At 47.6% G+C, this 23,898-nt stretch overlaps 1 protein-coding gene across 1 annotated transcript in view; it reads left to right on the forward strand.

The window, feature by feature from the left end:
• Nucleotides 1–23,898, forward strand: part of COL4A2 (collagen type IV alpha 2 chain) — a 191,437-nt gene that overhangs the window by 119,764 nt on the left and 47,775 nt on the right. The window contains exons 25-28 of the mRNA XM_080997344.1: nt 7,319–7,520; nt 9,052–9,111; nt 11,376–11,438; nt 14,594–14,701. Of these exons, the coding sequence (XP_080853470.1) occupies nt 7,319–7,520; nt 9,052–9,111; nt 11,376–11,438; nt 14,594–14,701 (433 nt within the window). The remainder of the gene's footprint in view (nt 1–7,318; nt 7,521–9,051; nt 9,112–11,375; nt 11,439–14,593; nt 14,702–23,898) is intronic.

Raw genomic sequence — 23,898 nt, forward strand, 5'->3', positions numbered from 1 at the left:
CCTCTACTAAACATTAATGTGCTTCAGACTCAGGATGTTGTTCATGAGAGCATAAATTCAGTCCTGTGCACAAATAGTCTGTAAGAGCTCAATTGTTCGGTGCTGCGGCAGCGACGCCTTGGGACTTCCTGCCTGTTGATATTAGGCAGGCACCTTCACTGCATTTTTTTAGACAGGCCTACCCAGGTGTTTGGAAAGTTTAATGAGCTTTAATTTTAGTCTATTCTACTGCAGTTTTAACTTTCTGTATGTTTTAAATTATAGTTGTAATTTTTTAAGGGATTGTTTTATTGTTTTATCTTTTTTGAGGTTTTTTCTTCAATCAAGCAGTGTAAAATTTATGAAATAAACAAAGCATATCCTGTTTCCAACAGGAGGCCAATTGTACCTGACTATCTTAACTAATAACCTACTCATAACACTGTCTTATATTCAGTGTTGTTTTTGAGACTCAAATATAATGTTAGCCATCATGACCTCTATTGGCACAGAATTCCACAACTTTGCTTGTAAGGCCTAACTAACCTTGTAGATTCAGGTAAGTAGCTGTGTTGGTCTGACACAGTCAAAATAAATAAATAAATAAATAAATAGTCCAGTAGCACCTTAGAGATCAACTAAGTTTGTTCTGGGTATAAGCTTTCATGTGCATGCACACTTCTTCAGATATTATTCAATTTTTTTTATTTAACCTTGTGGAGCCTTTGAGAGTGTCAGCAGATATATTGATAGAGGTATTCTAGTAAACATTGTGTACTTGGACTTTCAAAAAGCTTTAGATAAAGTGCCTCACTAAAGACTCCTGAGTAAACTTAGAAGCCATGGGATAGCCAGTAAATGTTTAAAGAACAGGAAGCAAACACTGAAAAATGGGCAGTTCTCCTAGTGGAGGGATATGGAAAGTGGAGTCCCCCAGGCATAATCTGCATTGAGATCTGTCAGATGGCAATGGTGGTTGCTTGTGAGTAACCAGTCAGGACTCCGACCTGTCTTTTACAGGTTTTATTTTGATGCAAAACTATTTACAGTATAGAGCCACAAGTTCATGTCTGCCTCAATAGCTAGCAGAATCCGGGAGTGGTTGTTTCCGGGACCTCCCCCAACATAAGAGCTTCATCACCCCCAGCCTTTTTCTTCCTTCTTTGCATTTTGCACCTCTGCGCAGGGTGGGCGATGGAAGGGGCGTGCTTCCCTCCTGGCCAGCTTGGCCACGAGCGGTGCTGAGGCTCCCAGCAGCATCCTCTGGTCCTTTCCCCTCTTTCCCACTGGAGGTGTGGCTTTCCTCACCACAGGAAGAGGAACTGCTTCACAAGATTTTCAGAGGTTCCCTGTAACCCAGCTGCCCCTCTGCTTCCCTACCCTGTTCCGATGGCAGTACCCTGACAAGATCATTGCTCCTTAACTTGTTTCTAAATGATCTGGAGTTAGGCATGAGCAGTAAGATGGCCAGGTTTGCTGGTGGCACCAAATTATTCAGTGTGATTAAAAAAAGAGGATTGTGTGGCGCGCCAAAAGAATGTCTCCAGATGGGATAAGTGGGCATTAAAATGGCAAGTGCTATTTAGCAGAAGCAACAGTAAAATGAGGCACAAAAATAATTTCACATTCATGAGTCCTAAACTGATGGTAATTGACCTGGAACAAGACTTTGGGGTGCTACTGGATAGCTCAGTAAAAATGTCAGCCTTGTGTGCAGCAGCTGCAAAAAAGTTGGATTCCATTTTAGAGATCATTAGGAAAGGGATTGAAAATAAAACTACCAATATTATAATGCTGCTACACAAATCTTGGAATACTGTGTACACTTCTGATTGCTGCATCTGAAAAAAGATATAGTAGGGATGGAAAGTAGATGTTCAGAAAAGGGCATCAAAATAATCAAGGGGCTTGAGCTACTCCCCTATGAGGAAAGGTGGCATGTGGAGCTTTTTAATTTAGGGAAAAAGCACGCAAGGAAGGACATGATAGAGGTGTGTACAATTATGTAAGATGTGGGGGGGGGAGGATATAGATTAGTTTTTCTCCATCTATTAGTGGCTGCTAGTCATGATAGCTGTGTAGCAGCTGTGGAAGTGGGAGATCTCTAAATACCAATTGCTGGGGAGCCCAACTGGAGAGAGTGCTCCTGCCCTCACACCCTGCATGTGGGTTTGACACAGCCATCTGAGAGAACATGGTGCTGAACTAGATGGCACTGGGGTCTGATTCAGCAGGGCCCTTCGTGGCTTTAAACTCTGTGGGGCAAAAATATGTTCAAGGACAAGTTTTGTGTTTCAAAGCCACCTCTTGTTAATTTCCTTATGCATAATGCCAAATAATGAATTAACATTCTCACCGTGATTTAGTTTTCGTATGCTTTATATGCTTTGTTCTGAGTTAAGGAGAAATACACCCACAGCCAGCATGTCATCAGGCCGTCAACCAGGACTGTAAATATGAGGAGTGGAGGGGTGTTGTGTGTCAAGTACCTGGCCGATTAGAATTAGGCTCAGGGTTGTGTCATGGAATTCTACTCAATATTGTTCCAGAGCAGAACTCCAATGGATAGTTAGCAGAGTGAAAACATAAACATGTTTCAGGATTCCCAAAAAATAGACCAGAGAAAATTATATTTCATCGAGCAGAGCTTTACTGCTACTGAAGGCAAATGAGCATAATGATCACAAATCCAATACATTCAGGATTGGCACTGTCCATAAGAAATCCAGTTGCTTCAGACTTCACTTAAACTTGCAATAACTTATGTCTAAATCTTAACACTAAGCATCCTATGTACAGAACACCACACCAGAAGGAAAAGAGATAGAAAGAGAAACCAAAACCCAGGCCTTACTTACTGGCCTCACTTTTATAGTTAGCATGACCTTGAAGAAGAGATAACAGAACCAGTTTAGGCCTGCTGTACTCAACTTCTCTGAAGGAATAACCCAAACATCATGAACTTTCTGCTTGTTTCTGTCACACAGAGAACCTTCCAGAACCCTCTACAAATCAGATCACTACTTTCTGTATGAAGAAATACAAACTGACAGGTTGGGCAACCTGTAACACTCTTGATGGTGTCAGACTAATAATATAATAATAATAATTTCTGCCCCACCCATCTGGCTGGGTTTCCCCAGCCACTCTGGGTGGCTTCCAACAGATGGTTAAAAATACATTAAAACATCAGTCATTAAAAACTTCTCTAAACAGGACTGGCTTCAGATCTCCTATTTTTTTCCCTTTTTTATTGATTTTCCACATTTATAACAAATATAACATAAAAAACACACATTACAGTACTAAAAACAAAAAAACTAAACAAAAATGTAGACACATAAAACCTAATTTATTTTTCATTGTTAACTGACATCTTCAAATCCCTCCTAACTGAAATTCATTGTGTCACCTTGTAACAGCTCTCCAAAATCATCTTTCTAATAAAATTAACTCCTTCAATTTACTGTCTTCATCACTTTGCCTTCAGATGTCTTCTAAATGTCATATAGTTGTTTATTTTTTTGACATTCGATGGGAGGGCATTCCACAAGGCGGGCACCACTACCGAGAAGGCCCTCTGCCTGGTTCCCTGTAATTTCACTTCTCGCAGTGAGGGAACCGCCAGAAGCCCTCGGCGCTGGACCTCAGACTACAATTCACATCATCTCCAGCCAATAACTTTCTAGGAGGATACCTTGACCAAAGCCGCCATCATAGAATCATAGAGTTGGAAGAGACCACAAGGGCCATCGAGTCCAACCCCCTGCCAAGCAGGAAACACCATCAGAGCACTCCTGACATATGGTTGTCAAGCCTCTGCTTAAAGACCTCCAAAGAAGGAGACTCCACCACACTCCTTGGCAGCAAATTCCACTGTCGAACAGCTCTTACTGTCAGGAAGTTCTTCCTAATGTTTAGGTGGAATCTTCTTTCTTGTAGTTTGGATCCATTGCTCCGTGTCCGCTTCTCTGGAGCAGCAGAAAACAACCTTTCTCCCTCCTCTATGTGACATCCTTTTATATATTGGAACATGGCTATCATATCACCCCTTAACCTCCTCTTCTCCCGGCTAAACATGCCCAGCTCCCTTAGCCGTTCCTCATAAGGCATCGTTTCCAGGCCTTTGACCATTTTGGTTGCCCTTCTCTGGACACGTTCCAGTTTGTCAGTGTCCTTCTTGAACTGTGGTGCCCAGAACTGCACACAGTACTCCAGGTGAGGTCTGACCAGAGCAGAATACAGTGGCACTATTACTTCCCTTGATCTAGATGCTATACTGCTATTGATGCAGCCCAGAATTGCATTGGCTTTTTTAGCTGCCGCGTCACACTGTTGGCTCATGTCAAGTTTGTGGTCAACCCAGACTCCTAGATCCTTTTCTTTTTTTTCTTTTTTTTAAATGATATTTATTAAAGTTTCACATGAAAAGAAACACATTGATAAAAAAAAAGAATTTAAAAAGAAAAAGAAAAATAAACAATACAGAATACAAAAAGGAAAAAAAAACAGTTAAAAACAATTCCATCTTTTCATCACTTCTTTTACATTTACTTATTTCCCGGACCTCCTCATACCTCCCTCTTTTGTATTCCAATTCAGTTTGTTTGTCCAGCAATTCCTTTCCCTCCTTTTTAATCCCAATCCTTAATCTTAATATAATATAACATTAAATTTTTACCTATTAAAAACCAATTTTCCATTCTTTTAACCTTTTTAATCCTAATCCTTAATCTTGATCTATATATAACTTTAAAGCCTGTACAGCTAGAAGCCACTTAATTTCAATCCAACATCACTCTAACATTCTTTAATTTTGCAATATTTCTGCAAGTAATCTTTGAATTTCTTCCAATCTTCTTCCACCGACTCTTCTCCCTGGTCACGGATTCTGCCAGTCATTTCCGCCAATTCCATATAGTCCATCAATTTCATCTGCCATTCCTCCAGTGTGGGTAGCTCTTGTGTCTTCCAATACTTTGCGATGAGTATTCTTGCTGCTGTTGTGGCATACATAAAGAAAGTTCTATCCTTTTTTAACACCGATTGGCCGACTATGCCCAGGAGAAAGGCCTCTGGTTTCTTCAAGAAGGTATATTTAAATACCTTTTTTAATTCATTATATATCATCTCCCAGAAAGCCTTAATCTTTGGGCACGTCCACCAAAGGTGAAAAAATGTACCTTCAGTTTCTTTACATTTCCAACATTTATTATCAGGCAAATGGTAGATTTTTGCAAGCTTAACTGGGGTTATGTACCACCTGTATATCATTTTCATAATATTCTCTCTTAGGGCATTACATGCCGTAAACTTCATACCTGTGGTCCATAACTGTTCCCAGTCAGTGAACATACTGTTGTGTCCAACGTCTTGTGCCCATTTAATCATAGCAGATTTCACCGTTTCATCCTGAGTGTTCCATTTCAGCAGCAAGTTATACATTCTTGACAAATTCTTAGTTTTGGGTTCTAACAGTTCTGTTTCTAATTTTGATTTTTCCACCTGGAAGCCAATTTTCTTGTCCAAATTGTATGCCTCCATTATCTGATAATAATGAAGCCAGTCTCGCACTTTGTTTTTTAATTTTTCAAATCTTTTCTTTTGTTCGGAGAGTGATCAAACAATCTCTCACCTTCTTTCCCCCTCCTTTTCCAAGTCTAAAAGCATTCACTATTTTAAAACTGTCTTTCCCCAAATCTGGACTCCAAAAATCTAGGAATTCCTGCGTAAGAAATTCAACTAAGTTGTCTTTCTCCACTTCAGGTACAGCTCTGACCCTTAAGTTCACTTGTTTCTCCTTCAACTCGATCATAGACAGGATTGACTTATGGTCTTCAAGTTGTTTATGTAGCGGTGGTATCTTCTCTTGAACCTCTGCAACAGTAGCTGTAGCAATTTCTTTAGCCTCTTCGGCAATCTCACGTGTTGAAGCAGATTCCTGTAATAATTTCTGAATAGTTTCTGTATTAGTATTTACTTTCTGTCCCAAATTATTGATACTTGCTGTATTTTGGTTAATACTTGTCGTATTTTGATCAATCTTATCCGATGCCTCTGCTACTTGTTTACTTATTCTATCCAAAGATTCATTAATTTTAGCCAGTGCCTGAGCCAGGGCATCGTCACTTGCCATACCTTTAGTTTTAGGTTGTGCCGATGAGGTTGCTGTTGGGACTCCAGGGGGGCCAGATGTCGAAGCTCTCCTTTGCAATCCACCGTCTGTGCGATATAGTCTGCCAGACCTTGTTGCTTGTAACAAATCTAACTTCTCTTTCCCATCTGCCATACCCCTCTAGATAAAACTCAAGGTCAGTCACACAGTCAGAGTCAAAGTTGTTTTGAAATGGAAAGTTCCAGGAAAACAGTGTGAGAAATTTCCTCAGGCCAGCTGCAGTTGTAGCTAGTTCCAAATTCCACTAGGGGGACACTGTAACAGTCATAAAGTTCTTAAAGTAATTTACTTCTCCCTTAAGTCCCCCAATTCACCAGAAAGATAACAATCTATCTTAGACAGTTACTTTAGGACCAGGAGATACCTATCAGCAATATTGTATCCAAATTGTATTTCAGATGCAGGGCTAGCTGTCAAAATACGTTCAAAGACAGTACATTCTCTTAGGCTTTTTACTGTCACTGGGAACCCGTTCCAGGGAGTTTGAGCAGTGGTTTTTATCTCCTCTTTCTCACTTCTTCTTGGGGAAATAACGTTCAAAACTTTCCCCCCTCTTCCCCCAAATTGAGGGGGGGGAAATCCCGGTTAGATGATCGGATTGTAATCCTTTTACGCGTCTTTTAAAGCTTCCGCTTCCGCTTTCAAGTTCAATGCTTTGTTCTATCTACAAGAGCGGGAGGCAGACTTCCCTTTTATACCTCTCCGCTTCGGCCAATTACTTTCAATTTTTGTACAGTTCCTTTAATTACGTAGTAATCCTACTCACGGATCGTTATTTTCGAAGCCAAATTGTCAAGGAAGAAAGGCAGCGCTCTCCGGCAACAGCTACGCGGCTTCACTCCTCAGAAGAAGCAGACGACTCACAGCACAGCGCCACTTCCCCGCTCTGTTCCGGAGCCCGTTGCCGGGTTCCTTTGCAGATTGGGGGGGGCGCAGACAGTGCCCGCCGAGTCCCAGGGTCACAGGCTTCACCAGCCTGTGGTTTCAGGGGTCCCCGCTGCGCCGAAGCGGTATCCGACCCTATTTCTGTGGAGCGGGTTCCCTCCGAATCAGAGGGAATCCGCCATTACCGTTGGCGCCACCTCCGGAAGTCTGATCCTTTTCACATGTACTGCTCTCAAGCCAGGTGTCACCCATTTTGTATTTGTGCCTCTCATTTTGCAGGGTGATGGTGTACGAGGTGAACCAGGGGATCCTGGTGAACCTGGTCCGTTAGGCCCAAAGGGTTTTCCCGGAGAAGAAGGCTTGCCAGGTGTTGGCTTGCCAGGCCCAAAGGGATATCCTGGCCCTCTGGGTGACCCTGGGGTTCCTGGGAGTCCTGGCTTCCAAGGTTCCCCAGGACCTCCAGGCGCTCCTGCTGAAATAGGTATGTATGAACACTAGTCAGAAACTGTGATTGTGTCGCATATAAAATATGGGGATTCTTGAGGTGGGCAGCCTCACCTGCCCTTGCCTCATTGCCATAGGAGTACATCACTGTACTCCTGTTAGTGTACAACCTATTAGACTTGGTCTGCTACACAAATTCCTTACTGCCTTCTGGGAACATTGGTTGAGTTGTGTCTTCAAAATCTACATAGCTTGTGTATTTCTTAGACACCACTTTCTTTCATGTGTTTTGCAACAATTTACTTTTTAATAACGCCCTTCATAAATCAGGTAAAAATTGTGAGGGCCTATGGAGAAGTGCTCTTCAGGCACTTAGGGTTTGTGCTTCCTGTCACTGTTCCCATAAAACATCTCCTCAGGCTGCCACGTGAGACATCCACACTGAGGGTTGCATGCTCTGTTGGTGACTTGTGGAAGAAGTCACTTGGTACTTCAGCCAGTGTGATATATCCACAGGGTATATGGAGCCCCAGCAGAGGCCTTAGAGATTTCCTGTTCCCAGCAGAACAGCTTCTTCCAGAATCCTCAGTTAAGGGGGAAACTCCTCTGCCACACAGTTCAAAGTAGCAAAGTATTCACTGTCTCCAGACACAAGACAAAGTGAAACACTGCTATCTACCATATACTGTTCTCCTGGTCTTTGAAATAAAGATGCGTATGCACAGAGAGATCCTCTAACACTACCACCATGTTAGCTAACACTGCTGCATAAAACCCACAGCCTCTTCCCTGACTTTCACAGATTCAGAGTCAGACCCTGACATCAAACAGGACAGGACATAGGCAAGACGTAATGAAAGCAATGCCCTAGAGACTTTTATACCTACACGTAGGCATATTTCCTGAACCAATGGGAGGGTGAATGACTCAACCTCACTGATATTGCTGCAGTGACCCAGTGCACCTGGCACCCTGATCTCAGAACATCCAGATATCTCTCATATTCACCCAAGTGTCAGGCCCTGGCTGGACGCTGAGGAGTGGGCACCACGAGATGTCTCACTCTGTAGACTTAGAAGGCCAATTCATGACTGTTTATTTTATTTTCCAACAAAGCTGTATACTCTTTTCTCCGCTGCTGCATGTATTTCCAGCAAATTCAAAAATCAAAGGCAGTTGATTTCAAAGGCATGCTATCAAACAAAGGCATGCCATGGAACAGTTATGGCAATCCCATTTCATGGGATAGAACTGCAGGTGGATAATGTTGTTCTTGTATTTTATTCTGTGAACTGCCCTGAGATCTTTTGATGAAGGGAGGTCTATAAATTTAATAAATAAAATATAATTAAATAAATACATTCTCTGGAACAGTCCCGTTTATTTATTTTTATTTTTAATTATTAAAGTTATACTACCCATCTTCTGAAGGTCTCAGGGTGGTTCACAAAATAAACAAGTTTATTTCAAAAGATTACTGCAGATACAGTTAGTGGGTTGAACATTGCTATTTCCGGTCATAATTTAAGAAATCCAAATTTCTTTTGTTCTGATTTTTTATATTTCAGATTGTGGACAGACAGTCAAAGTCTTTTTCAGAGGTAACAGAACTGAGCCAATTCAGTCAGGTAAAATATGATAATTTAAAAATGTAAATTTGTATGCAAAATTTGTGATTCTGAATGATAACAAGAATTGTATTTTGAAGAACTTAATGCAAACTGAAGAGGGTTTTAATTTGACACACCAAATTTTTTTTAACAAAATGTATTACAATGCAACTGTTGAAAACTCCAGTGAGTAGCATTATACAACTTCATTCATCTTACTATTTTGCATCCAGTCAAATCAAGCTTTTAGTAGGCAACCCAGTCCATTGCCACATCCTCTCTGTCTCCTTCACATGTTACCTGATATGCCAGATTCCTTGACCACCAACACCATCTGTCCTCCTTCCTTCCAGAGGACACTAGATAGTTTTTGCCCTTAGTTTTGGACAGCATTGCTGCTGAGTAAAAGGTTGCACAAACACAGGGGTGAAACTAGGCTTAGTTCACCTGAGTCAAAGACCCAGTTTTGTGCTTCCCGCTTCCTGTCTCTGACCACCCCCTGCCCCACCCCCCTGCTTATGGACACTGGAACCCTGATCATGTTGTTAGGCAGGATGCAAAACCCTAGTGAACCCTGACTGACAGTGGCCTAAAGGAGCTCTTCTGCAGTGCAATTCCACTCTTTCACTCTTCCTGACCACCTGAAAGCTAAACACAGAGCATGGCTCACAGGAAAGCTGTTGTGCATTCAGTCATTTCCAACAATTGGTTTTGCTGTCCCTGAGCCCACAAAGGAAGGGATTCCTAAATGATGACTTGGACACAAAGACCCAAAAGCTTTTATGAAAACCCAGTCATAGGCCACAGTTGCTTGGGATGCTAAAAGCAGACTTCAAGCCTGGCAGACTTGGCTTTCTACTAGAAGCTTGAGGCCTACTAATGACCAGGGGCAAAAGAAAGGCAGTTCAGTAGAGGAGAAGGCAGCAAAATCATTAGAATTTAGGAACAGGGCACCGCTGAGCTCAGCTTCAGCTCAGGAACATATTTTTGCTGTCAGAACAAAGCTCACAAACTTTTCTCTCACACAAAAACCACTCTTGGTGTTTCTCCTGAGCTTTCCTCAACTCAGCAGTCTGATTTTTAGAAGAAAAGCCCTCACTTTAGGGGGAGGGGTTGCTATCGTTAATACTACTACTACTACTGCTACTGCTACTACTACTACTAATAATAATAACAACCTATTGCCTGTCACCCAGATGCCTACTACTAGATCCCAATATACCTTCCGTCTACCCTTGGTTTGAAGGATCATGGCCTTGGGGGATTCACTTAAGTAGCCACATCCAATCTGAATAAACAGTCATCACTGAAGGCCATATTTCATCTTAGGTTTAATTATGGGGGGAGATTTTTCTGATCCAGAAGCCACACTGCTATTGCTAAATTGGTAGCTATACTATTACATTCTCAAAAGGACTGTATGCTTCTTTCTTTTTTTCTTTCTTTCTTTACTTCTTTCCTTTGTGACAAAATGTTTACAGGCACATACACACACTGAGAAGTGGGTGGTAGAGGCTTTTATGTTTATTTCTTTATTAAAATATTTCAATAAATATTAAATCAGACAATGAACAGGTGAAGGTGCTGAAGGTGACAGAGGGTGAGTGAATAAACCAAGCCTCAGGTGGAGAGATGACTCCAAGGTGGGGCTTACCTGGGCCACTGCTATCAGCACTTCCTGCTGATTTATAGTGCTGTGGTCTAAACCACTGAGCCTAGGGCTTGCTGATCAGAAGGTTGGTGGTTCGAATCACTGTGACAAGGTGAGCTCCCATTGTTTGGTCCCAGCTCCTGCCAACCTAGCAGTTCGAAAGCATGTCAAAGTGTAAGTAAATAAATAGGTACCGCTCCGGTGGGAAGGTAAACGGCGTTTCCGTGCACTGCTCTGGTTTCGCCAGAAGCGGCTTAGTCACACATGACCCGGAAAAACTGTCTGCGGACAAACGTCGGCTCCCTCGGCCAGTAAAGCTAGATGAGCGCCGCAACCCCAGAGTCGTTCGTGACTGGACTTAACTGTCACGGGTCCTTTACCTTTTTTTTTTTTTTTTGCCCTCAATACACACGTTTTTGTATGCATTTTTGTGTTGGAAAACTGCATCATGAATTTCAAAGAATAGCTGCCATTTGGTTCATGTGGGTGAATCTGGTAGATTTGCATTAAGATGGGAACAAAATTTCTCCTCCATCCTTAGGCCCCTGGCCTACAATTTTTTTGCCACAATACATTTGTTAAGTCTTTGAAGAGCCACTTTGTTGTTTTTATCTGTATTGTTTACCTACAGGAACTGGCTGTATTCAAGCGCCAAAAGGAACTCCAGGAACTCCAGGGATTCCAGGACCAAGAGGTAAATGCCATAACAATAACAATAACAATACAGTAAGTTACAATGCACAATACGTAATCAAATCATTCAGCTATAATTATGATTCCAAAAGGAAATAAATGGAAACTATTTATAAAAATAATTATTAGATCTTGCCCATATCTATAGTTGACAGTGTTATTTATATCTGTGCTATTTCACATTTTCTTGGAGAGTTTGCAGACAGAGCAACTTCCAGGAATGTGGAAATATAATTTTTGCTTCAGTCAAAAGATTTAGGTGTAGCTTGCAGATCAGTCTGCAAATGCAACTTTGAAAGTAATGTAAAAGTACAACAGCATATCAAATTCAATCTTCCTACTTGCTATCAAAACGTTTATCTGAATCATCTGCAACTAATAAGATTTGTTTGCTTGCTTGCTTGTTTATTTAACAATCCTACAATTGTTACCCAAATACTTACAACCTGCCTTCCATGCTGCAAGTCATGGATCTCCTCACATGCCCTTTATGAATAATACTGCTTTACATGTAATCCTAAGAGGAATGCAAAAGGCTAAATATTCCAATCCAAAATTTCAACAGTTCAGAGGATTCCCCTCCCCCTGCAAGTATTTGTTTTTACTTTGGTAAAATGTCTGTCCAAAGGCAACAGCCTCAGTTCCTTGTCTCGGTCGTGGAGGATGCTGTCTTCACTAGGTATGAACTGGAAAGCCACCTTCCCCTTCGCTTCCAGGGCATCACAGGCAGCTCAAGGAACCTGGCTAGTTTGGCCTGATGATGGTTGGCTTGTGGTGATGTAGAGGCAGGCTTTCTCACTGGTGGCAGCAGCGCTGTGGGTTGTCCTCCCTGCTGAAATAGGAGCGGGGGCTGTCAGTATTGGATTTCTTCTAGCTCCTGAAGATGCATTTCCCTGAGCTGAAGATCTGGTTTTATTGTTTTAACTGTTCTTTCAACTTTCCTGTAGACAGCTTCTGCAACAAAATCGCTATTACAATTCCCCAGCATTTAAATTATGTGAAAAATAATTTTTAATAAAGGAAAATTTCCAATAAAGGAACTGGAGGCCCCTCGACTGTCCTCGGGTCCAGTATTGGACCACTTCGACCGGATATCCCCAGCCGATGTGGACAGACTCCTCCGAGCTGGAAAGCCCACCACCTGTCCCCTCGACCCGTGCCCGTCTTGGCTAATTAGAGCGTGTCCAGACGAGGTGCGGGCCCTCCTGGGGGATATCATCAATTTGTCCCTTGGCACGGGGACATTCCCAGGGGAACTGAAGGAGGCAGTGGTGTGCCCGCTCTTAAAGAAAACATCATTAGATCCTTTAGATCTATCCAATTACCGCCCGGTTTCGAATCTTCCGTTCCTGGGTAAGGTGATTGAGAGAGCGGTTGCTGAACAGCTTGGTGGTTTTCTGGATGAAACATCGGCTCTGGATCCATTCCAGTCCGGCTTCCGCGCTGGTCATGGGACCGAGACGGCTCTGGTTGCCCTAACAGATGATCTTCATAGACAGCTGGATCGAGGCGGGTCAGGGCTGCTGATTCTTCTAGATCTGTCAGCAGCTTTCGACATGGTCGATCACGAACTTCTGGACCACAGCCTTGCCGATGTGGGGATCCAGGGCACAGTCCTTCAATGGCTGCGCTTGTTTCTCTCTGGTCAGGGACAGAGGATGGCGCTTGGGAGGGAATTGTCATCGCGCCACTCCTTGGTGTGTGGAGTACCTCAGGGTGCGATACTCTCCCCGATGCTTTTCAACATCTTTATGCGCCCCCTCGCCCAGCTTGTTCAGAGTTTTGGGCTGGGTTGCCATCAGTATGCCGATGACACCCAACTCTATCTGTTGATGGATGGCCATCCTGACTCGGCCCCAGACACACTGACCAGATGTTTGGAAGCTGTGTCTGGATGGTTACGTGGGAGCCGGTTGAAGCTAAATCCTTCGAAGACAGAGGTCCTGTGGCTGGGACGGGGCGATCTCTTGCGGGGGCGCAATTAGTGCCAGCACCGTCCATTAAGAGTTTGGGTGTAATCTTCGACACCTCCCTTTCCATGGAGGCGCAGATTGCAGCTATAACAAAGGTGGCATTTTTCCATCTCCGCCAAGCTAAGCAGTTGGTTCCTTACCTCTCTCGCCCTGACCTAGCCACTGTGATCCACGCGACGGTCACCTCCAGACTGGATTATTGTAACTCGCTCTACATGGGGCTGCCCTTGAGACTGACCCAGAAACTCCAGCGGGTGCAGAATGCTGCAGTGAGACTCCTTACTAGGTCTTCGCTGCGAGATCACATTCACCCGGTGCTATACCAGCTGCACTGGCTCCCAGTGGAGTACAGGATCAGGTTTAAGGTGCTGGTTTTAACCTTTAAAGCCCTATACGGCCTAGGACCCTCGTACCTACGGGACCGCCTCTCCTGGTATGCCCCACAGAGAAACTCTTCAAATAAAAACATCTTGAAGGTCCCAGGCCACAGAGAAGTTAGGCTGGCCTCAACTAGAGCCAGGGCTTTTTCGGCTGTGGCTCCGATCTGGTGGAACACTCTGTCACAAGAGACCAGGGCCCTGCGGGACTTGACATCTTTCCGCAGGGCCTGCAAGACAGAGCTGTTCCACCAGGGCTTTGGCCAGGGCACAGCCTGACTCCCTCCCTCGACAATCTTTGCGGAGCTCTGGCCCAATGGTTGCCAGTGGCTTGAATTAATTAATTTTATAATGAATGATTTTAAAATGTTGTTTATGCTGTACTTTTGTACTGTTTTATTGTTGTTAGCCACCCTGAGCCCGGCTTCGGCTGGGGAGGGCGGGATATAAATAAAATTTATTATTATTATTATTATTATTATTATTATTAAGTGTGTCCAAAGGCTGGGTATTCCCATTACCCATATTTTGCAAATTGTAACACTACAGCCCTCCTTCAGTTGCACTTAATATATACCCGTACATTAGAAATAGCATGCAGCAAATCTACATTACATAGAAATAAGATATTCCACCACTAGGAATGGTTCTCTCATAATCTGGAAATGCCCTAAAAGATATAACTTACCTAAGGCTAGCTATAAATTTATTACCAATATTTCTATTATTATTTTGTATTTTCCTCTTTAACATGTACATATTTTTATTTATTGCATTTCATTAGCATAATATCTTCAATAATGTAGGTACGAAAGGTACAAGAGGGATTGCAGGCGAACTCGGTCTGCATGGATCCAAAGGGCTGAAAGGCTCTCTGGGAGATCAAGGTCGTGAGGGCTTAGCAGGCCCACCAGGTATGGTTAAAATCCAAAACACACTTGTACTGTAGACAACTGAAGTGTTCAATTTATGTATCCATGTTTATATATCGCATTTGTAATTTGCTTCTCCAATAAAAATCAAGTTGGTCATGCACACAAATGGAATTGCAAAATATACAGTATAGAACAATGTAATTGCTTGTACAACCGAGGATGCTTTTAGATGTAATGTCAACATGTGAAAATATTGCATGGCTCTGAGGCTAAGACCCTGGCAAAAAGCAGTCCCTGTTCACACAAGGATTCTCCACAAAGATGATAATTGGGGCTGTCAACCAAACAAATGCTTTAACCATTTCTAGGTTTTTCATCTGTAAATTAGTACCTCATTAAACAAGTACTAACTGAGCTGTGCCTCTCAAATGTGTTTGTATCTCCACCAATCAATTAATGACATGAGTAATGACATGGAGTTTCTGATATTGCAAAAGGCATCATGCAGCTTATCCCACAAAGATGTCTCATTCATCCTCTCTATCTATCTTTCTTTCCTTCCTTTTTGAAGGAAAACCTTGAATAAGTACTGCCCACAGTCTGGAGATGTTGGAGCACATATGTACTCACATGGGTCACTTGAGGGACAAATCAAAACAGAAAGAACAAAGTCCACTGCTGCTAAATACCTTAGTAACACTATTCTGCTTCAAGGACCATTTGTGGATTATCTTCTAAATTACATTATTATTGTAGTTTTAAGACAACAGGGTGTGAATGCTTTTAATCAGCACTTGTTCAGCTTTGCACTGAAGTCAGTGGGACATAAAGGTGCTTATTTGGCTAAGGAGGGATTTGCATCATCCTGGTTATATTGTTTTCCGTTAATCAACTTTAACAAGTTTATTCTGGCAAATAAATTACTTTTCTTAGAATCATCATTGTTATGTACTGAGTTGAATAGGATCCAAACTGTAGCAGTCTGATTGGTCCTAGAACAATAGGATCCAAAAGGCAGCAGTCTGATTGGTCCTAGAACAATAGGATTCAGAATGCAGCAGTCTGATTGGTCCTAGAACAATGCAGCAGTATGATTGGTTGGCAGGAACCACCCAATCCTGCTCCAGATAGAAGTGAATCCACAACCTGATTGGCTTACAGTAGAATTCCAGAATTAGCCAATCATGTGCAGCCCATTGTGTAAATAATGTATATAAAGCAGATACTGTGAGGGGACATTTATTCATTCCTCCTCACCACTATGAGCTGAATAAAGAGCATGAAATCACTTTGCGACTCTGAGTATATTTCACTGGCGACGAAGGTGGGATCCCGCTGAGCTGACTGCCACACACAGCACCGCAGCACCGCCAACTGCCGCACCGCTGCCTCGCACCGTGTATCCAGGCTTCAGCTCCGGGGCACAAGGAACTCAGAATGGCAGCCAACAGCAGCTTCTCGCCATTCAACCCAGCATCTGGAGACTGGGAAGCGTACGCCTCCCGTTTCACCTTCCTCCTAGAAGCCAAAGGGGTCACCGACGAAGAAGACGCCAAGAAGAGGGCGATATTCTTCAGCGTCTGCGGAGAGGAGACGTTTGAAATCGCCCGGGCTCTCCTTGCGCCTGAAGACGTCGCTACTGTTCCATACAAAACAATAATGGAACAGCTGAAGGGGCACTTTTCGCCGCAGCCCTCAGTGGTGGCTCGTCGAAATGCCTTCTACGCAAAGCGGCAAGCCCCTGGGGAAACCATAACTGGGTTTGTGACCTCTCTCCGCCAAGCCGCCCGGTTCTGCAACTTCTCAGAGCTGGAGAACATGCTTCGTGACCGCCTCGTCGGTGGCCTGAAGGATGAGAAGCTGCAACGGCGCCTCTACGCTAAGAAGGACCTAACGTTCCAGGTCGCTCTGGAGGAGGCCCTGGCAACAGAAGCTTGAGGAGGCAACAGACAGGGAGGAGGTGCACCGAGTACAGCAGCGCACTCAAGCAGCGCACAGACCACAGCTGCCTCGACGAGAAGGAGGGAACTGCGCAAGCTGCGGGGAGAGTCACGAGAGGAGGACCTGCCGTTTCCGCAACGCAGAGTGCAGGCAGTGCAGAAAATCGGGACACATCGCCCGGGTGTGTCGGGCTCGGCCCACCCGACACCAGGCATCAGATGACCAATCCAAGAGCCCCAGGTCCCGGGGCCCAACGCACCAAGGCAACTCGACGGAGCTCACGGACTTCCAGGTATACCAGTTGCCCCACCCCAACGTAGAGAAAATTTATGTAGAGGTACAGATAGAGGGGGCCCCATGCCGCATGGAGCTTGACACGGGTTCAACTCTATCCATAATCTCGGCAAGGACCTTAAGGAAACTGTGTCCCACTGGGGGTCCCAAACTCAGGCCGGCCCCATTCACCCTCCGGGACTTCCAGAAACGTAAGGTCCCCACAATGGGGGTGGGGACCTTCAGGGTGCAATACCGAGGGCGGACGCGGCAACTGGACTTGCTTGTGGTCAAGGGCCCCTACATTAGCTTACTGGGATTGGCATGTGTCAGAGCTGCTTCCAGATCCTAGCTCACAGAGGATCACGCTAGCCAGCGATCATTAAATAAAAGTCTTTATTGAGTTACAGTTTCCATTCTCAAGCTGCTGCGTGCAACTCTACGTCTCATGGTTAGATCGGCGAAGCTCCATCTGAGTCTCCGCCCCTTGTACACCAACTTAATATCCTAGCCTTGCTCCACCTTTTCCGCCTGACTGTTCTTCTCTGGGTCCCTCTGCCCCCCGGGGTCTCTTCCTTCCGGGATTCCTCTGACGCTGACGCTGACCCCCCTGACTCTTCTCCCTCCTTTCGGCGGGCTTTAGGACCTGGCTCCCTTTCCGGGCTGCCTACTGCGCCACCTTCCTGTGCATTTGAACTTGTCGCGCGCGCCCAACCTTCCACCTTCCGTCTGACCGTTTCTTCGCTCCCCGATGGAGGTGTGGCCACTCCTGACTCGTGCCCTCCCCCCTGTTGTGAGCTGCCAGCGCTTGATCCCTGGCGCCCTTCCTCTTCCCTGCTCTCTGGCGGTGACGCTGGTCCTGATTTCCAACTGCTCCCCTCTGAGTCCCCTCTGGCTCTATCTTCCTGGGGTGTCCCCCTAGGCTCCCCCCTTGCCCTGGCCACTGGTGCTCCTTTCTGTGAATCTTCTGATTCACTGGAAAGACTCGGAGATCTCGGGTCGTCGTCATCACTCATCTTTTCTTCTGCCTCCTCTCCCTCGCTCTCTGTTTCCTCCCTTGCCCTTGCCTCTGCTCCTGAACCCCTGACATCCATCCCCCCCTCGAAGCCCCCTCTTCCCCCCTCCCCTCCTTCCGGTGCGGGATCTGGGTGCTGCCGTGTCAGGGGGACGAATGTCGGATACAGTTCGCTTCCCGTGGCGGGCCGCCATCCGAAGTCTTCCGGTTCTTCCTCTCTGCTCTCGTTGACGACGGTCACCTCCGCTTCCATCTCTGTGCCGCCGTGCTCGAAACCCGGGTCGTCCCCGAAAACGTCCATGTCCGTCTCCCCCTCGTTGCCTTCTGGAGACGTTGCTCGTCCTGGACCCTCCAGCCACCTTCTGCGGAACTGCTCCTCTGGTCGATCATCCCACCAATACGAGGGTTCTGAAGCAGATCCCGAGGGTGACCCCTCCGGGGAACGGGCGTCTCGTGTCGGTTCCTCGTCCGAGTCGAACCCCCGGAACGTGCTGGCTGAAAGCGTGGGCGTGAAAAGCCAGTCGTCGAAAAAGTCTGCTGGCATTGGCCTATGTGGGAAGAGGGCATGAAACTCTTCTTTGAGCAGAGGTTCGTCTAAAGCGTAGCCCGGCACCCAGCTGTTGGCACTGGCCGGGGTGCCCTCCTTGGCGAGAAGGTATTCTACCCCCTCTTCCCCCCATCTGGAGTCCAAAATCTCCGTGACTTCGTTGATGCGCTCCTCCTGTGCCACTCCCCCTTGCCCGGTTCTCTCTCGGAGCGGACCCGGTGCCGTTCCTGGTTCCTGAAACCTGTGAGGTGCCTTGTAGGGAGTGAGCACCGATCTGTGGAACACCGGATGCATTCTGGAACCCTCCGGAAGAGCCAGCCTGAAAGCCACCGGGTTGACCTGTTCGTCGACTTGGTAGGGCCCCAGTTGTTTATGCCCTAGTTTCTTCTTCGCCAACGACCTGGCCGGCACTGCGTGGGCTGCTAACCAGACCCAGTCTCCCACATGGATCTCTTCGCCAACCCTTCTGTGTTTGTCCGCTTGTACCTTGTATGCGTGTTTAGCCAGCTCCAGGTGCCGCCGCAGCTGATCGTGGACCTCCTGCAACTCCGACGCGAACGCATCTGCTGTCTGCGGCTCCCCCTCCCCCATTCTTTCCAGTCCCGGGAAGGTTCTAGGGTGCCTCCCGTTGTTGGCGAAGAACGGCGTGACCCCCGTGGACACGTGCTTCGTGTTGTTGTAGGCGAACTCGGCGAGAGGCAGGTAATCCACCCACGTCGCAGGCTGTTGATTCGCATAACATCTCAGGTACTGCTGCATGATGGCATTGACCCGCTCCGCTTGCCCGTTGGTCTGCGGGTGTCTAGCCGATGCCAGGTTGATCTTGACGTTCAGGAAGCCCATCAGCCTCTGCCAGAAGTTTGAGATGAACTGTCGCCCTCGGTCGGACAGAATAGACCGCGGCAGACCGTGAACCTTGAACACGTGGTCTATGAACAGTTTGGCGGTTTGTTCCGCCGTGGCCACCTTCGCACACGGAATGAAATGTGCCATCTTGGAGAACAAATCCACCACCACCAGCACAGCCGTCTTGCCCCTCGAGCTGGGCAGATCCGTGACAAAGTCCAGGGCCACTCTCTCCCATGGCTCGAACGGAGTTTGCAGCGGTTCCAGCAGTCCGGCCGGCGGTCTGTGCACTGGTTTGGACCTCTGGCAGGTGTCACACCTCGCCACGTAGTCCGCGACTTCCCCTCTCATTCCGGGCCACCAGAAGTCTCTGGCTACTAATTCCACCGTCTTCTCCTTGCCAAAGTGCCCGGCAGTGGGCGCGTCGTGCAGCTGCTGCAGTACCTTGGCGCGAAGTTCGTCTCCCGGCACGTAGATGGCCCCTTTACGGATGAGCAAACCATCTCGCAGCTGGAACTCGTCGGTCGCTGCCGTGCCCCTGTGCACCTCTGCCATCTTTGCTTGCGCGAAGGAGTCATCCTGCAACGCTCGTCGCACCGCATCCAGGTCAACTGTCGCCGCCGCGCACGCCCACACTGTCGGTGCGAAGATGTGCATGGCGGCCGCTGGCGTTGCCTCCTCCAGATACTGTGGCTTACGGGAGAGAGCATCCGCCATGATGTTGGTGTCCCCCGGGACATACTCTATTCGGAAGTCGAAATTCGCAAAGAACTCAGCCCAATGTATCTGCCTCTGGTTCAGGAACTGTGCCGTGCGCCAGTGCTCTAGATTCTTGTGGTCCGTGCAGACCTGCACCGTGTGCTTGGCGCCGATCAGGAAGTGCCTCCACGCTTTGAACGCTGCATGAATGGCCAGCAACTCCCTGTCCCAGATGGTGTAGTTCTGTTCGGACTTGCTGAGCTTCCTTGAGTAAAACGCTCCCGGCCTCCAAACCCCCTGCGGGTCTTTCTGCAGCAGGACTGCTCCCACGGCTCTGTCCGAAGCGTCTGTCTCCACCCTCATCGGCCTGCTGGGGTTGACATGAAGCAGCTGCTCTTCCGACGCGAAGAGACGCTTGAGTGCCTGAAAGGACTGCTCCGCCTGCTCTGTCCAGATGAACTCCTTTTTCTTGGAGCTGAGCGTGTCCGTGATGGCCGCTGTCTGCATCGCAAAGCCTTTGATAAACTTGCGATAGAAGTTCGCGAAGCCGACAAACCGTTGGACCTCCTTCCGGTTGCGTGGGCTTTTCCAATCCAACACTGCTCGGACCTTGGCGCTGTCCATGGCGAGCCCTTTATCAGACAACTTGTAGCCCAGGAAATCCACCTCGGTCACGTCGAATTGGCACTTCTCCAGCTTGGCGTAAAGCCTATGTTGCTGTAGCCTGCTCAGCACTTCCTTGACGTGTCTGTCATGCTCCTGCTGCGATTCCGAAAAGATCAGGATGTCATCCAAGAAACAGACGCACGTCTTGTAGAGGAGCCCCGCCAACACGTGATGCATGAAAGCTTGAAAAACGTGGGAGCCATTTTGCAATCCAAAAGGCATAACTCTATATTCGTAGGTGCCCAGGGGCGTGAACATGGCTGTCTTCCACTCATCTCCCTCCCGCATGCGAATGAGGTTGTATGCCCCTCGCAGGTCCAACTTGGTGAACACTCTGCCCTTCCGTACCTTTGCGAGGAGGTCGTCGATTCGGGGCATGGGGAAGTCCGATGGCTTGGTCACACTGTTCAAGATGCGAAAGTCCACTACAAGTCTTTTTTGGGGCGTGTCCCGCTTCTTAACAAAGAATACCGGACTGCCCCCCGCTGCCTTGGACTCTCGGATGAAACCGCGCTCCAAATTATGATCTATGAACTCTTTGAGTTCCTGCAGTTCGTCCTCAGACATGGAATACAGCTTCCCTTTGGGCAGCGCCGCCCCCGGCAGCAGGTCAATTTTGCAGTCATATGGTCTGTGGGGGGGTAGCCTGTCTGCCTCTTTCTCGCAGAAAACCTCCAAAAATTCTGCGTACTTGTGGGGAACCGCTTGCAGCGTGCCTAGCTGCAGCTGTGACTCCTCTTCCCCTCCTTCCTGCCTGGGCACGATGCAGTGTTCAGCGCAAAAGGAAGAGCCGAAGGTCAGCTGCCTCTGGTACCAAGCCAGCGTCGGGCTGTGCTTGTCCAGCCAACTCATGCCCAATACAATGGGCGTGTCCGATAGTTGAGTGACATTGAAGCTGATGATTTCCCTGTGATTCCCAAGTCGCATCACCATTGGTGGCGTCTGCTTCACCACTTGCCCCCCTAGCAGCTCCCTGCCATCCACCGTGACAACCTGCAGGGGCAGCGTGGCAGGTAGCAACTGTATAGCGTGCCGGTCGACAAAGTCCTGCCCTATAAAGTCCGCATTGCTTCCGGAGTCAATGGTGATTGGCACGTCCATGGTGATTCCATTGGGCAGCTGGAGCGACGCGGTGAGCCTCACTACCGGTTTGGGCGGGAGGGGGTCCATGGGCTGTAAAATCTCTGGGGACTGCTTCACTGACACGTCTGGCTGGGCCCCAGTGCCTCTTCTTCCAACCAGACTCCTTCGTTTCCCTGCTGTGGTTGTCCTTGCTGCGTTGCTGCAGTTACCATTGCTGAGGCTGCAGTGTGCTTGTGGAGCCTCTGGGGACACTCTTTCGCCATATGCTGTGGATCATCGCAGATGTAACACTTCCTGTTCCCTCTAGGAGGCTTCGCTTTCACTGCTGCCGGTGCTAGGGCTCTGGCTGCTGACTGAGCCCTTGCACCTCCAACCTCCATAGGTTCCGCTCCTCCTCCTGGCGGAGGCGTGGATTGCGCACGCGCTGCTTCTCTGGGAAGGAAGGAGGAGCCCCTGGCTGGTTCGCGCCCTCCACGCCCTTCGTCCCTGCTCCACGGACGTCCTTCCAGCCGCACCCCCACCGCCAACGCCCTCTGAACGATCTCCTGCGTGGTCCGGGGTCTCTCCCCCCTCGCAATTTCATCTTTAACCGAGCCGTGCAATCCCTCCCAAAACAGGTCTCTTACAGGAGCCGAATCTCTGTCCCATTCCAGGGCACTGACCAAAGCGAAAAAGCGGGCATGGTACTGCCTTACGCTGGCCCTCCCTTGCTTCAGTCCATGTATCTCCTGCCGAGCAAGATCCACGTCAATGCTTGATAAAAAGCACCCATCCATCGCTTTAATAAAGGCATCCGCATTTTGGAGCGCCGGATCCTTATCTCTCCACAAATTGCGCAGCCATGCTTTAGCATCTCCATGCAAATGGGACATGATGAATCCCACCTTCTCTTGCTCATCTCTAAAGTCTTTGTTCAGCAGTTGCAGTGCACACATTACATCTGCTCTAAAGTTGGGGTACTGTTGCAAATTCCCATCGAAGTGAGAGACCAGACCGCCTGTTCGTCTCCCCAACCCAATCCCCTCCGGTTTGGGTGTCAGTTGCCCTTGCTTCGTAAGCACTTCCAACCTGACCTGGAGATCCCTGTAGGCGGCAGCTGCGTCCTCCTCTCTCTTCCTGGATGCAAGAGCCTCGGCATTCAGTCGTGTCACTGCTTCTCTGAGTTCCACTATCTGCTGTTCGGCCGTCATGTTGTCTGCCGTTCGTGAGCTCGCTAGTAGGCACCCGCTTTCTCTCCTCTCCGCGAGGACGTAGATGCCCACAATCTAGAGATGGAGCTTACTGTCAGAGCTGCTTCCAGATCCTAGCTCACAGAGGATCACGCTAGCCAGCGATCATTAAATAAAAGTCTTTATTGAGTTACAGTTTCCATTCTCAAGCTGCTGCGTGCAACTCTACGTCTCATGGTTAGATCGGCGAAGCTCCATCTGAGTCTCCGCCCCTTGTACACCAACTTAATATCCTAGCCTTGCTCCACCTTTTCCGCCTGACTGTTCTTCTCTGGGTCCCTCTGCCCCCCGGGGTCTCTTCCTTCCGGGATTCCGCTGACGCTGACCCCCCTGACTCTTCTCCCTCCTTTCGGCGGGCTTTAGGACCTGGCTCCCTTTCCGGGCTGCCTACTGCGCCACCTTCCTGTGCATTTGAACTTGTCGCGCGCGCCCAACCTTCCACCTTCCGTCTGACCGTTTCTTCGCTCCCCGATGGAGGTGTGGCCACTCCTGACTCGTGCCCTCCCCCCTGTTGTGAGCTGCCAGCGCTTGATCCCTGGCGCCCTTCCTCTTCCCTGCTCTCTGGCGGTGACGCTGGTCCTGATTTCCAACTGCTCCCCTCTGAGTCCCCTCTGGCTCTATCTTCCTGGGGTGTCCCCCTAGGCTCCCCCCTTGCCCTGGCCACTGGTGCTCCTTTCTGTGAATCTTCTGATTCACTGGAAAGACTCGGAGATCTCGGGTCGTCGTCATCACTCATCTTTTCTTCTGCCTCCTCTCCCTCGCTCTCTGTTTCCTCCCTTGCCCTTGCCTCTGCTCCTGAACCCCTGACAGCATGGTTTGGATCACTGGGGCTAGCTGTCACCGGGGTGAACCACACTAGCTTACAAGTGGACGTGGACGCCATATGCAAGGAATTTCCAGGGGTTTTCGATGGGAAATTGGGACAGTATACGGGCCC

The sequence above is a fragment of the Podarcis pityusensis genome (genome assembly GCF_964106645.2).
Source record: "Podarcis pityusensis genome assembly, chromosome: 3".
Lineage (NCBI taxonomy): Eukaryota > Metazoa > Chordata > Lepidosauria > Squamata > Lacertidae > Podarcis > Podarcis pityusensis.